The following is a 15,813-nucleotide window of genomic DNA, read 5'->3' on the forward strand; positions in this document are numbered from 1 at the left end:
AACTCCGAACTAATTTTGTGGAACCAAAAACACTTTTTCTTTGACATCAAATTAATTTGACTCATAATGAAATTTTGTTACTGAAACGGAAGATTCTCTCTCTGTGGATGCAGTCAAGATTTTAGCCAATTTTTGAACCGTTAGTATGGTAGATTTATTTACTTTAGCTTATTTTCATTAATTATAAATGCCTTTTTAGTGCCTATTTTGACCATTTTTAATGCCTAAACTTCCGGGATTTAATAATAATCACCATCATCACACTCGCATTTCAGAAACCCTCCGGCCATTTTCCTCTATCCTCTTTCTGTTAAGTATGTGCGGACCATCACTTCCTTCACTCTTATGCATTTTTTCTTCCTAGCAGGGCCGTCTTAAGAGCATCACGGGCCCCCGGGCCAAGTGATTTTTCTGAGGCCCTACCTGGCAAATTCTCGGAAAATTCAACTACTTCTCATTTTTCTGAGGCTCCCCCCCCCCTTCTCTTGAGGCTCCCGGGCCGTGCCCGAGTGGGCCCATGCGTTAAGACGGCATTGCTTCCTAATCGATATTCTTCAAACTCTTATCTCTTCGCTCTACTATATTCGGAAATAGTCAATATAAAGAAATTGTCGGAGAAATGATTCTCTCCAAACGGCACAGTGGAAAAATTTCCCCCTTTTCAGTTGCCTTTTGTTAGAGATAGATGGCACTCTCCAACTCATACGTTGCAAATGACTCTAGCAGCAACCCTCCCCCAATCCGCCACCCGTGCATCTACAGAATTTCTAAAGGCACATAAGAGTTTGAAAGATTGGGTCCCATTGGGTCCCAGAAGAGGGACCGAGTGAGGAAAGTGAGCGACCATATGAGTGAGTGTGACTGATTGTATGGTTGAGTAAATGATCATATGAATATTCATGTGAGTAACCGTATGGATAATTATCCAGTGAGTGTGCGTGACTTTATCAGTGAGTGAATGACCATATGAGTGCCCGTGTGAGGGAATGCCAGTCACTGTATAGGTGCGTGAATGTCTGTAGGAGTGACCGTGTGAGGGAGTCAATGTACGAGTGAATGTGTGACCGTATGAGTGACCGAGTATGTGATTGAGAATATTAATGATCAATTGACTGACCTTATGACTAATCAAGGTAACTTATCCATTCACTGGTTCACTCATACAGTCACTAAACCCTTATATTGGTCACTCATGGGGGTCACTAAACCCTTCTATTGGTCACTCATGTGGTTACAAACTCACTCATTTAGTCACACATGCTATCACTCACCCGTTCACTGGTTCACTTGTACGGTCACTAACTCCTATTTGTCAGTCATGCACTATGAGTATCACTCACTTGGTCATTTACATGGTAAGAGCAGGTGCAATGTCAGGGGAGAAATTTGAGGGGGTCGAAATGAAACGGTGACGAAACTTCACGGGCGAAATTTACGCAAACCAGAGAAGAAATTAGTGCAAATTCGGAAATACATAGACGCATTCGCGGGAAACGCATGCGACCAAGCCACCAAACACGGTTTATCCTCAATATTTATTTCCAACAATCAACAGACAATAATGAGCTCTAACGCAAATTTTCTTTCAACAATAAGATATTGCTAACAGAGTCAGCAGTGATTGAATTCGTAGCAACAATGTTCAATTTCTTCCATAAAAGAAGAGAGGCTCTCTCTTCTCACCAGATTATCCCATATTTAGGGGGACCGTAGAGAACATGTTTCTAAATTGTGTGAAACATGTACGTAAGGGCTGAAAATCTGCTTACGTAATACTTGAATGGCCCCATAAGTAAGATAATAACTAATAAGTAAGATAAATAATAATAAGTAAGATAAATAATAATAAGTAATAGATACACATAAAGAGTAATCTTTATTCCAAAAGTTCAATTTAGCCTCGTTAAAAATGAGAGAAAAACGGGACATTAAAAAACATTGAACTGGTTGAAACCAGTAAAATCCCGTAAAATAAACGGGTTACAGACAGTAGTTCTGAATTTCAAAAATATCGCATATATGGCCCACAGACTGGACAGGTTATGCACCCCTAACGTATACTATAGGCTACTCTTTTTATGCATTTTCCATAAATGTTTTGAAATGGGTTAATCGTTCACCCCTGTTCATTAAAATACAGAACGTGATACGAGTTCAATATACATTTATTTTAGAAGTCGGAAATATTACTTTAGCAATCAGGAATCATTCTTGCTTCATGGTCCGACATTTTCTGATTCAGACGCAAAAGCATGGTATTCAGCCAAAGTTGAATCTATGTCAAATAATGTTGAACACTTTTCTGACAAAACATTCATGATGGATCGTACGGCTTTGGATAAATCCTCTCCACACGAATCCTTGAAAAACTTGGAGAAAATTTCTTTTCCTGCATGTAAACCACTGTGAATAGAAATTATTACATAACTATGAAAAGAATCAATTTTATTTTCTAAAAATTGATAAATTGTTAAAACTTGATCTCCAACCTTTCTACAACTGCGGACTGGTAAAAAACAGTCCAAAAATTTCACGGACCCGTGAAAATTTGTGAAACAGTTTGCGGTACAGTAAAAAAATTATCAAATAGGAGAAATAATTGATAGATCATTAAGTAAATGATTTTCTGCCCAGCATCAATGTCGGAGAAATAATTTTCAGAATAGTAAAAAACACATAAATAGGAGAAATACTCAAAAAATCGTCAACGAATAAGCCAAATACCAGGAAATACCACTAAAAAAATAATAATAAATAAAAACAAAGGCTTAAATTCATTACGATGTGAATTTAAAGAAAATTCGAATAGACCAATCGGATAGCTCCATTTCGCAAGCAGCCAATCAGGTTGTTGCAAAAGACTTACACGCAGGCGTTTCGCTTCGTTTTTGCCACGACCAACGACGTTTGACTTGAGCAGACGTATTGGTTTTTTTTTTTTTTTTTTTTCGGGCTGTTGAATAGTTTTTACTTGTTAACTAGGAGAAGACCCTTTAATTGCCTCTCATTATGAGGACTTGAAGGAATCGACTAGGAGTAGAGGCTTAAAGTCCAATCCGCACCTTCTCGTGGTGCAGCCTGTAAGTAGCCATGTTTAACACGTGGTGAACGGACGCGGATGGGCTTCCTACAACCCGCACTGGCCAGCGTGGATGGCCAGTGCGGGTTAGCCAGCGTTATGGCCAAAAACGTTCTAAAAAAGAAATATGAATTCTGTCAATAAACTAAAGCCCTCAGTCCCCAGCAATCTGAGTGTCCCTGGTTACGGCAGCAACCAGCAAGACATGAAAACAGAGGGTGCTAAGAATCTCTGGGTTGGACCAGGCTGCCATAAGATGATGACCTCGGCCACGTATAACGGACGATCTCTTTCTTCAGAAAATCGTTTGCAGGAGTTGGAAGAAGAGCTGGAAAAAATAAATTGGGACATCGGACTTAGGCATCTGTGAAATAAGGAGAAAATCGAACTTGCCAGTGGACATGTATTTTACTACAGGGGAACAGATAATGGAAGAACCAGTGGAGTAGGATTTCTCATTCATAAAAAAGTGGAAAGATCACATAGTTGAGTTAGACCCTCCTCACACGGGGAAACTAAAATCGAGCTCGAATTGCTTCAACTTGAGAGTTGAGTTGACTAGAACGAGTCGAGTTGCCCGTTCTCCCTCACACGGCGCTACTAAAAAAATATTCAAAGCCCGGGAAACTGAGTAAAAACAGCACAGTCTATAGTTTTCCTTCTTATCTTCCGGTACTATCTTGTTAACCGGGTTAGGAAAAATCGAAACAAATAAATAATAATTTCTATTATATGTGAAATTGCTACAGAATTTCAGCTCACAGGTAAATACAAAATCTCATTATTTAAATTGATATCATTTTGAAATGGCAATAAAATGGTAAAAATTAGATAATTTTTTAGTATAATTTCATGTTTCATTCGGAAAAAAAATTCGCAATAAAATGTCTGTTTTTCCTCTATAAATGTGCCTTTCAGTACCTATATAGGTTGGATTTAATATATTTTTATTGTTTAATAGTTAAAATATTGTCACGCAGAATTTTAAGTAGTTTCATGAGATGAAACGACGAAAGCTGGTTCCGAGAGGCAAAAAATAAACTATAGACAAAACTAGAGACAAACAACACATGAATTGTTGTTTATGTTTCAGGGAATGATTTTCCCCGAACACTCCCACACACACATGTGCGTGTACGTGACCTAGATTACAGACATTCCAAGCAAGGGGGAAAATCAGGGACCATCCCTATGGAACACGTGCTTGTTTAGGTACATGTAAAAGTAGACAGTAGTTTGAAATTTTCTGCAGGTTCTTATCCAGGGCCGTCTTAAGAGCATCATGGGGGCTCCCAGCCATGTATTTTTTTTCTGAGATCCTACTTGGCAAATTCATTTGGTTATTCCTCAAATTTTTTACCAGATCTAATTTTTGTGACGTTCCATCTTCTTTTGAAATCGCCCCCGCGGGGGAGTGGTGGGCCCCCGGGTGGGCACATGTGTTTACCCACAGACCCGTCATCTAGGGGGATCAGGGGGCTATTGCCCCCCCGGCTTTCAAAAATACACTGGAAATAGCATATATATGTACATATACAGTATGTTCTTTGCCCCCCCCCCCCGAAAAAAAGTTGAAATGAGTCCTGGTTTACCATTTCATTCAGTGGCGTCAGAGCCAGGGGTGCAAGCTCAAGCACCCACGGTAATTTGTGGCATGGATCCGAGCACCCCAGAATTGATTAAGGAATTAAACTTTCCGATATAAAACTAAAGATGAGCACCCACAGTTTCGAAACAATTCCGACGCCTCTGGTTTCATTATAATTTCAAAATAATATCAATTTAAATAAAGAAATCTTGTATTTACCTGTGAACTGAAATTCTGAAGAAATTTCATTATATCCTTTCAACTGATAATTCATTATATATATACTCTGAATTGTTTTTCAATATGAGTCCAAACTCGCATGACGGAAATATGAAGGAATGCTAAAGGCAGTTTCTAGTTTCTTCAACAAAAGTTGGCGGCGACTAGCATGTCAGTCGCCAAGTGACCGAGTCGCGTTCGATATTTCATCGCCAAGACGCTAATTTCCTCGTGTGAGGGCGTCTATAGCGATATACGTACTGGTCTTCGGGAGACGGTTTCTCTTATCAGTTGCCGAACTTTAGTTTCCCCGTGTGAGGAGGGCCTTAGATAATACATCTGATGGAGTTGCAAAGCTGGTTATGCAAATATCAAGCAGATACCGGATACAGATTATACAAGTCTATGCACCAACAACAAGCTATTCTGGGGAAGAAGTAGAAGATTTTTATGAACTAGACGAGCTGCATAGTAAAGGAAACCATCATATCAAGATAGTAATGGGTGACATCAATGCCAGAATTGGAGAGAGAAGAAATGGCGAAAGCTCAGTTGGAAGTCATGGTTACGGTGTACGAAACGACAGAGGAAACCGACTCGTCGAATTTGCAGAGAGCGAACAGTTATGTATCACGAATTCATTTTTTAAGGAAAAGCCCCAAAGAAAGTGGACCTGGAGAAGCCCAACTGGAACAACTAGTGAGATCGACCACATCCTATCTAATAAGAAGCATATGATCCAAGACCGCAGTGTTCTCAACAAATTCAATACAGGAAGTGATCATCGACTGGTTAGATGCAGAATAAGGCTTAACACTAGAATGGAAAGAGCGAAACTTATCAAAAATAGAAAAACTGTCATCGATATGGTAAAGCTTCAAGAACATCGATGTAAATTCCAGTTACAGCTGAAGAACCGATTTGATTTGCTGTATAACACCACTGAGGAGGAACAAGATGTCACCACGATGAATAAAACTTTAACCGCTACCCTAAAAGAAGTAGCAAAAGAAGTCGCTGGAGAAAAAGAAATCAAACAGGTGAAGAAAATAACAGAAGAAACAAGAAAGCTTATGAAAGACCGGAGAGAATTTCAGATTAAGTAGTATGACCCTAAATCAAAAGTGGAATATGCAGAACTTTGCAAGACATTACTAAAGCGGATTACAGAAGATGTCAGGAAGTTTAATTGCGATATTGTAAAGAAACCATTGGAAGATAATAGGAGCTTAAAATCAGCGAAACGAAAACTGTGTGTTGGGAGAAAGGAAATTTTTGCACTAAAAAGAAAAGATGGAAATGAAATCATTAGTATTGTTGAGGAATTTTATAATACTCTATACAAACATGAAAAACAGAATTAGAACAGAGGAAAGGGAGCAGAAAGAAAAGAAAATGAAGCCGAATTTGTACAAGTAGCACCTGTGCTGAAAGAGGAAGTCTACAAAAGGCTATAAGACGTATGAAAAAAAGGCAAATGCTCAGGTGAAGATGTGATTTCAATAGACATTATTAAAGAAGCAGGAGAAGAATTTGCCAGTATGCTAGCTGCCTTGTTCACAAATTGTCTCACAAAATCGGATGTGCCTGAAGATTGGAATAACGCAATGATGGTTCTTCTTTACAAAAAGAGTGAAAAAAAGGATATCAAGAACTATCGACCAATCAGTCTCCTATCAGTAATTTATAAAATCTCTACCAAATTGCTGACATATAGGCTTGAATACAAATTGGACGAAGCTGAAATAAAAGAACAGGCAGGATTTCGACAATGGATTTAGTACAATGGATCACATCCAAACAATCAGGGAACTTATAGAGAGACATAAGGAATACGAATTACCATTGCATATGGCCTTCATTGATTTTAAGAAAGCGTTTGACTCTGTCTTCACATCTGCTGTTGTTAAAGCTCTGGATGTAATTGGGGTAGAGAAGACTTACATCAATATCATCAAGAAAATATACGACAAAGCAACTGCAACGATTCGTTTGGATAAAGGAAAAGCAAAGATTAGACTCGGAAGGACAGGGTGACAAGTCAGACAGGGTGAAACTATCTCACCAAAACTCTTTACCGCTGTTTTAGAAGAAGTATTCAGAAAACTGGATCGGGATGAAAAAGGAATTTTAAAATAAATGGAGAATTTCTCAATCATTTGCGTTTTGCAGACGACATCGTTGTTATCAGCAGTAATCCATACGAACTAGAAGAAATGATACAAGAATTGGCGAAGGCAAGTATTGAGGTGGGCTTGAAAATGAATCTAGTTATGTTCAACCCCTTTGCGTTGAAGAGGACAATCTTGCTCAACAACACAGAGATAGAAGAAGTAGAAAGCTATGTGTACCTGGCACAAGAAATCCCCATGAACAACGGAATCATTAATGAAATAAACAGAAGGATCAGGATTGGATGGAGCACTTTTGGCAAAAACTGCGTAATTCTGAAGAGTCACATGCCATTATGTCTGAAAAGAAAAGTTTTCAACCAGTGTGTACTACCAGCACTGACTTATGGAGCTTAAATGGACACTCACAAGCAAGACGATACAAAGGCTACAGACAACGCAAAGGAGCATGGAAAGATGTATGTTAGGCATCACAAGGAGAGACAGAAAACGAATCACTTGGATAAAGAGCCCCACAAAGGTATATGATATCATGGAAAGAATCAAACGTTTGAAATGGAAATGGGCTGGACGTATTGCAAGAAGACAGGACAACAGATGGACCACAAGTATTGTAGATTGGTACCCTCCGTGGTGTTAAACGTCCGAGAAGGCGTCCCCACGCAAGATGGATCGACAAGATCAGTAAAGTGGCAGGAGTCAACTGGATGGCATCAGACAGAGCAGAATGGAAAAATTTAGAGGAGACCTTCATCCAGCAGTGGAATGAAAATGGTTGTTGATGTGATGATGATTGTTTTTTCGTTCCGCTGATCAACCTAGATTGAAGATTTGGCACCTAATCCAAGTGGTAAACTCGGTCAGAGTGATACTCTTATCCTCTGAAGACACACAAACACCAAACATGGCCCCCGCTCTGTCCCTTGTGGGATATAAGCAGGTCACCTTACGGCTGGGCCATGTTGGAAAAAGGAAAGCCCTGCCAGCCAACAAGACCACCGGTCGAACGCCGGCCGGCATCGCATCACCGGACTTCCGGCCCACGCAAATGACCAGTACGAACACCCTGGCAGCTCATGGTCCCGCCAGACCTACAGCAGGACGGCACCATCCGTCACTCCATCGGATCAACGGGGAAGAACCGTACGTCCGTTCCTCATCCAGCGGCACGTATTAAACCATTATCATCACTGCACTCAATCCCTAGTTGCTGGTCAAGTAATCAGTCTAATCTTATTCTGGAGTCTCTCCACATCGAGCAGTTGCATAATCCACCTAAAACGATAATATAAAAAGAGCACAGCACGGCATAGAGTAATAATAAGTGTCGAAATACATTAGGAATTTTATAGTATTTCCTGGTACAGTCGAATCTCGTTATAACGAACGCCAAGAGACCGGAGAATTCACTTCGTTCTAACGAAATTTCAATATAACAAATTCTAGGTTTTTGCATTGTTCCTATGTAAACATATCTGGGGATTCGAAAAAGTGTTCGTTAAGACGAGATTTTCGCTATAGCGGTATTCGTTAAAACGGGATTCGACTGTACTAGAGAAAACACTTTGAACGCGATTTTCTCAGATTGCAGGTTTTTTTAGCTCACTCGTAAAATTTAAAGAAAACTACTGCCCCAAAAATTCTGAATTTTTGCAGAAAAGTTTAGTCGATATGTGTTAGTAGAATACACCTCGGATTTACAAGAATTGACTAATAGGAAGTATTTTTTAAAAAAATTTTTAATTTATTTTTTTGAAATTTATATATATTTTCGAACTTTAAAAATTTATAAAATTCTAACGAATGGTCAGATATCAAAGTCTTAGGTCTATTTTAATAACACATATCGACTAAACTTTTCTGCAAAAATTCAGAATTTTTGGGGCAGTAGTTTCCATTAAATCTTTTAAATTTAATTTAAATAAATTAATTTAAATTAGATTTAAATGATGAGCTCAAAAACTGCAATCTGAGAAAATCGCGTTCAAAGTGTTTTTTTAGTACAGTTGAATCCCGTTTTAACGAATACCTTTATAGTGGAAATCTCGTTTTAACGAATACCGTTATAGCGAAAATCTCGTTTTAACGAACACTTTTTCTAATCCTCCAAATATGTTTACATTCGAACAATGCAAAAACCTAGAATTCCTTTATAACGACGTGATTTCTCCGGACAAATTTACCGATTGACACGAAATTTTTAGTATTTTATTTGCAATCAAATGAAATATTTTTTGAAGTCATTTTTGAAAGTTCGACTTCAAGGGTCTTGACACCTCTTAAAGAAAGGGTGCCTACATTCTTATGAGGCGCAGAGAAGTTTTCTTTCAAAGTTTACGCCAAATAAGTTCAAGCAAAACCAAAACATCAAATTCATATGAATGTTATTAAAACTTTAAATAAAGTTATGCAATTTGGGCTGAGACTTACAGACAGGTAATCATATCCGAATGACCGTAATTTCCAGTTTTCTTCCATAGATAACGATAGAATCCCTCTAACGATCGAGTCAAGTTTCCAAAAGCTTCTTGTAGCTCTTTAGACTGTTCATTGATGCAATCCACGTTCTGACGATAAACTGGAAGAAACAAAAAAACAAAAAAAAAAGACAAAAAACTGAAATCGTAAATGGCCTTGTAAAGAAAATTTCAGCATTCACTACGTATTGTCTCTGGAAGTAGATGGAAATAATGACGGAATTCTTTCAGTCACCTTGTCCTAGTGAAGATTGCTCGTCACATACTTCCACAACGAGCTCGGAGAGTGTTGCGAGAGAGAAAGGCAATTTTTCCATGACAGGTCGGTCGCATTTATCGTCATAGCGTGCCATGCAGCGTGTTGTTTCAATCAGCTCACTATGGTGTATATGAACAGATTGTTCGTTAATATCATCAAAATAGTATTGCTCTACAATTTTACAGCGTGAACGTGACCTGTTCTGTCAAACGAAAGGGGGGTGATAGACGAGCCTAAGTGGAACGTAAAACACCCTACCGACCCTGTCCTACCTCGAACCATGATGGATAATCGATTATGGAAGAAAAATGCGCCAAGTCTAAAAAAAAAACTCCATTTGTGAAGTTTTTGAAAGACATATGCGCCAACTAAGCACATATTTGGAAAGAACAGAAAAAAATCCTATAAGGTGCCATCATTTTCATCGGAATATCTGGATTTATTGGCGAGCTACAAGCGCTGAAAGATTGGCGAAGTTCAAAATCGAATTGCCGCTAAAATTTTTAATTGTCACTTCCGCAAACACCCTCCCGGTTAAAATCGTTCAAGTTTACCAAAAACTTGTCCATTGTGCCAGATTTCGAAAGAGCTTACAATAAACTATATCGGTGTTCCGGTTCAGTAGAAATTTCGACTTATTTGCAATGCATCACTGAAAGCAGCGTTTGTCAAAGTAGATATTCAACGAAAATTAGAATTGATGGAAGAAGATTTTGGCGGCAATTTGATTTTGTACAAAAAATCTCCTATGAGGTGGCACTACCTCTGTCAGGATGTCTGTATTTCATGGCAAGCTACGAGCGCGCTGAGAGATTGGCGAAAGTGGAAAATCGAATTGTCGCTAAAATCCACAAAAATGTCTACTTCGACAAACGCTGATTTCAGTGACGTATTGCAAACAAAAGGGTAAATTTTTCCTTACACAATATGCTTTGTTGCAGGTTCTTTCAAAAGACTTTTCGAAATGGACAAGTTTTGGTGAATTTTTCCAATTGTCGCTACTTGGGTGGTTGTGGAATTGTCGATTAAAACATTTTGGCGACAATTACATTTTGAACTTCACATATCTTTCAGTGCTTGTAGCACGCCATTAGATCCAATTATTCTGAGAGAATTGGTGTGACCTGATAGGACTTTTTCTGCTCTTTCCAAATATGTGCTTAGTTTGTGTGCAACTTTCATCAGCTTTACATCTTTGTTTTTTTTAGACGACGCATTTTTCTTTCATAATAGTTTATCCCCCATAACTTGAAAACGGTTCGAGATAAGACAGAGTTGGTATGTGGTGTTCTATGCTCTCTATCACCCCCCCCCCCTTTTTTGACAGAATATGTCACGTTCACCCAGTATAATATTGATCGGCTGTCAACAGCTAAAAAATAGCGCTCGTACTGTTACCCGCATTTTCAATTTCTTACACATTTTCCCTCAGGCAAAACTAAACCGGGCAAACTTCGGTCTATCACCAAAGACAATTTACTACCGAATGAGTTGTGCCGAAAGTGTGTATGTATACCTAAATGTATGTGTATTTATATGTGTATGTATGTAACAGTCTAAGTGTGTATCTAGTGTTGTGTTTGGTTTTTCAGTGTGCTACCATCTACTATTTTAAGTTGCTGGTGAAGTGTACTGACTGAATATTTGTACCGTTTCCGAACCTATTGCTTGCTCACTGTGGTAGAACTTTTTGACGGGGAAATAAACTCGCATTCGCTCCTTGAATTTGGAAACCACGAGGAACCAACTTCAGTAGATCCCCCACTGTAGCAGAGCCAGACTTCAGATTCAAATAGAGTGAAGGCAGGTGTCTTCAGATTCGAATGAATTGAAGGGAGACATTTTCAGATTCGAATGAATTGAAGGGAGACATTTTCAGATTCGAATGAATTGAAGGGAGACATTTTCAGATTCGAATAGAGTGAAGATCGGCAAGCTCAGATTCAAATGGAGTGAAGGCAAGCATCTTCATATTCGAATGGTGTGAAAGTAGACATCTTCAGCAGTGAATTGAGTGGAGGCAGTCATTCTCAACTGCGAAATTGTTGGAGGCAGACATGTTCAGATTCGAATGTAGTGGAGGCAGGCATCTTCAGCTGCGAATGAGTCGAGACAGATATCTTCAGCTGGGAACAGAGTGGAGGATCATCCCCATCGATCCCCCACAGGATCTGCGCTCGCAGAGTGGGAGCTGCTAAGAGTACGCACAGCACCCAAAAATTTCACAGTAGTCGCAAACGAATTCCCCCCCCCCCCAATTTCATAACTAGAGCATACCCTGTGTCACCAATCCTTACATTCTTCACACTGAACTCAATCTTCATGGTAGGATTGTTTTCGTGGTCGCCAGATGGTCAAACTTGTTGGGAGAATCCCTTTGCGATGAAGTTTAAAAAGTTTTTTTTTTCTGTGATTTCAGATCCTCTTCAATGTAATCACCCTTTTTTACCTTTTTCGTTTGCTTTCTTCAACTCCAGATTCCACTTCATTTTAACAAAGAAAACTCATATCTCCGTTATATGCGTACTCTTAGCCGCTCCTGTATTGCTTTCCTAAATTGCTCATAAACAGCAACGCCCAAGGATAGAGTCAAATTCAAACGTCAGCATACTATTCGACAGGAAACGTAATTCCTAATAAATTAAATCTTAAAAGTTTTCATCCAATTTTCCGAACAAATATGACAAAATCGCATTTTAAGTGATAAGTTGGACACATGAAAGATGCTATCAATGATGGTGATTTCTCAACCTCTTTACGATCACGAAGGGAATAAATTCAATCTAGTTCCCTTTGCTTTGCTCTCTCCTCATCATCGAGAAACTTTATTGTGACCCTATGAACCGAAGTTGTTTTTCCCCCTCGTTCTTTCTTTACTTCTTTTAATGACTTTTCCCCCACATATAATGTATCTTTCCACTATATACATGTAAGAGCGAATGAGAACACGTAAGGTGAGGGTGAAAAGAGAAATCTACTGAATGCATACTCTAGTTTTACTTTGCTTTTATAGTTTTTCTTTTTTGTATTTTTCTTCCTTTTCTTCTATTTTTTGCTTTTCCCTTTCTTCTTCCTCTTTCTAATGTGCGGTTAGATTAGGACAAGGTTGCCATCTGAATGAAATGTAATGATTGAATATTTGTACTGTTGTAGGGCTGTTGAGCGAGACTTTTTAACGGGGAGATTCGCTCGCATTCAAACCTCAAAGGTGAAAACCCCAGATATAACTACTACTACAGGCCAACTACTATTGTGTCGCATTATGACCATCCGACGGCACAGCGGCCCACCTTTCCCTATATGTTGCGATACATCGAATTCTTACTTGCAATGATCATTCAGGAATTTGGAGTTAGGAACCATGGTTTGCATTTTATTCAGCACGAAGTCTCCGGGCATGCAAACACCTTCCATGTGTGTATCACATGTAATATCTGTAGAAATCACTACGGAAGAAAAATAGGAGTTTTGAAACAATTTGAGAAGAATGATATTTTGCTCAAGTCAATAACTCAGAGTTAAGCTAAATATAAGATAGATCAAACTGGGATGAAGGGTTCGAATCATTATAATATAGAGGAGCTATACAGGGTGATTCAAAACTCAACGCTCAAACTTTTAGGGGAGGTAGAAAACAAAAACAAAACAGAATCGTTAGGAATGTATGACCGGAAACCCTAACCTGATCAGCTGGAGCATAAACGAAGATGCAGAAATGCCAAGCCAATAATGGGTGGAAAAACTCTTTATTTAGCGATACTTTACACGAGGACAGCAAGTCTACAAGTTAAGTTTCACAATAAGTGCTCAAAGTTGTTACCACCCACAGCCATACACGCTACACAACGGCGACGCATTGATTTTCGAAATCTTTCAAAAATACCCGGCATTTCGCGGACGTTTGCAGCGGCGACGGAGATTCTTGTGACGTGAATGGTAAGAACTTTGAGCACTTGTTGTGGAACTTAACATCTTCGTTCATCCTACAGCTGATCAGGTTGGGGTTTCCGGTCATGCATTTTTATATGATTCTGTTTTGTTTTCGTGTTTTCTACCTCCCCTAAAAGTTTGTACGTTGGGTTTTGAATCACCCTGTATAATTTCCATATTGGCAGTGCTTTCTGTATGAGATAGTCTAGAATTTAGTCTAATTACAGGGTTTCCAGCAAAATATACAATATCGTTTCCCTGACCAAAAAACTGGAAGAAAGAAATATAATTCAAAATCTCTCTTAACCATTAAAAATTTCGAAGTTTAGTTTTTTAAGTTTGTTTTTCCCCCTTCACAGAAAGTTTTTTTGACTTCTCTCAAATATTTGCTATCAATTGCCATCTCAACTAAAATGTCCACCTTCTATCCAGGGCCGTCCTGGGTTTCCGCGCAAACTGATGTTCGGTAACACCTTTCTTGTGTTGAACCCTCCAAGTCTAGCCCAGGGGAAATTTTAAAACATCTTAAGCGCTGGCGTTTAGCATGCTACAGGTACCGCCCTAACGCCATTTATGGTTTATCACTGCACTGATTACTTTGCAATGCATGAAAATTGGTGCTGCCATTTCAATTTTTCGAAATATTTTTTGCTGCTGCCATTAACTGTGAGATCTAGGGGTTTATTAATTTATTTATTTTCATTCTTGAGCGCATACTCTGAAACACCTATATCTCGAATATCATTCGCATTCACCGATTTTTGTGGCTGCTAGGTGATCATATATCGTAAACTAATTTTAAGGCTACCCATCCATGTGAGGTGAATATCTATATTTTTGCCATTATCTTGATTGCAATTGGTTGAGAAAATAATTTCAATCCTTAATTCTGTTGTGTTTGGTCAAAACATGATAACTTCAAAATCACATTTTTGAGATATAAGCATTTTCATTGTCATTCAGAAATCAAACATAAAGTATACGCACAAATACAAATGAAAATATCATACATCAGCATGTTGTTTAGGCGTACGCACGTATTTATGCATTTATCTCACTTCTAATTAGTTATAATTAGCAAGACTTACTTTGAGATCAAAAAGCCACTTCTTAGAGATATCATGTTGTGACCAAACACCACAGAATTTCAGTCAATAATTGAAATTTGCGAAGACTTCGTTGAGTATAGGAATTGACATGAAATTTTCATGAAGTCGGGATGGCCACAATTATGAGAAAATACGGGTACGTTCAGAGAAATACGAGTGTCATCCAATAATAACTAACCACTTCGTGAAAATGCCAGACTTCGGACATGGGGAAGTAACGTTCGGTTACTTCCATTTCATTTGTCCCATGCAATTTGTTAAATTGATTCAAATTTCTGTTTTGAATACACATAATATATTAGAAATTTTATTCGTAATAATCGATATGTTGTTTTCAAATTTAAATTAGTGAAATCTCGCTACACACACACACACACACACACACACACATAGCGATACTCGATATAAGCATAATCCTTCTACAACGATATTTTTCTTGGTTCGCAGAGTATCGTTATATCGAGGTTTCATTTTAAAGCCTTTCATGTGTTTCTGTATCCTAAATTTCAATTTATCAGGACTTCAATTCACCCAACATTCTGTTATAATAGTTCTGTGTAAAACAGGCAAACTTATCAAAATTTCATAATCATCAGAAATCGCGCAAGTCCACCGAAAACTCTTCTTTTCCTGAATGTATTCAAATTATTTCGGTTTATTTTGGAATAAATGTTTCAAAATGATGAGTGTGATTAGCGCTATTGGCCTATAACTGTTTTCGGAATTTGTATTCCTAACTATTATTATTGGCATACTTATTTATTTTGAAATTCAGAGAAATGATTATTAATAACTACAGTTATCTGACAATTCCAGCACTTTGATGTAAAATGAAGAAAAATATTAAATAAAGATATTTCAGTTATCTCACCTGTTTGGGGCAATATGCCTATCAGCAAGAAGTATAAATACATTATCACTGTCGTATAATGGTGGTCAGGAATTATCTCAATTTGATCCAGAAAAAAGACGCAAAAAAGTTCAATTTATGTGTTTTCATTCAAAAACATCTATCAGAAT

At 38.2% G+C, this 15,813-nt stretch overlaps 1 protein-coding gene across 1 annotated transcript; it reads right to left on the reverse strand.

The window, feature by feature from the left end:
• Positions 1–1,857: 1,857 nt before the first annotated feature.
• On the reverse strand, positions 1,858–15,813 carry LOC149071144 (uncharacterized). Its single transcript, XM_089248210.1, has 5 exons — positions 15,665–15,813; positions 13,080–13,200; positions 9,731–9,873; positions 9,449–9,596; positions 1,858–2,403 (listed from the first exon to the last, which is right to left on the reverse strand). Exons 1-5 carry the CDS (start codon positions 15,705–15,707, stop codon positions 2,217–2,219), a joined length of 642 nt encoding a protein of 213 aa, XP_089104336.1. The 5' UTR covers positions 15,708–15,813; the 3' UTR covers positions 1,858–2,216.

Source organism: Pholcus phalangioides, unplaced genomic scaffold (assembly GCF_987345545.1).
Source record: "Pholcus phalangioides strain wild (caught in Gottingen) unplaced genomic scaffold, Ppha-v1.0 ptg000019l_1, whole genome shotgun sequence".
In the NCBI taxonomy this organism is placed as follows: domain Eukaryota; kingdom Metazoa; phylum Arthropoda; class Arachnida; order Araneae; family Pholcidae; genus Pholcus; species Pholcus phalangioides.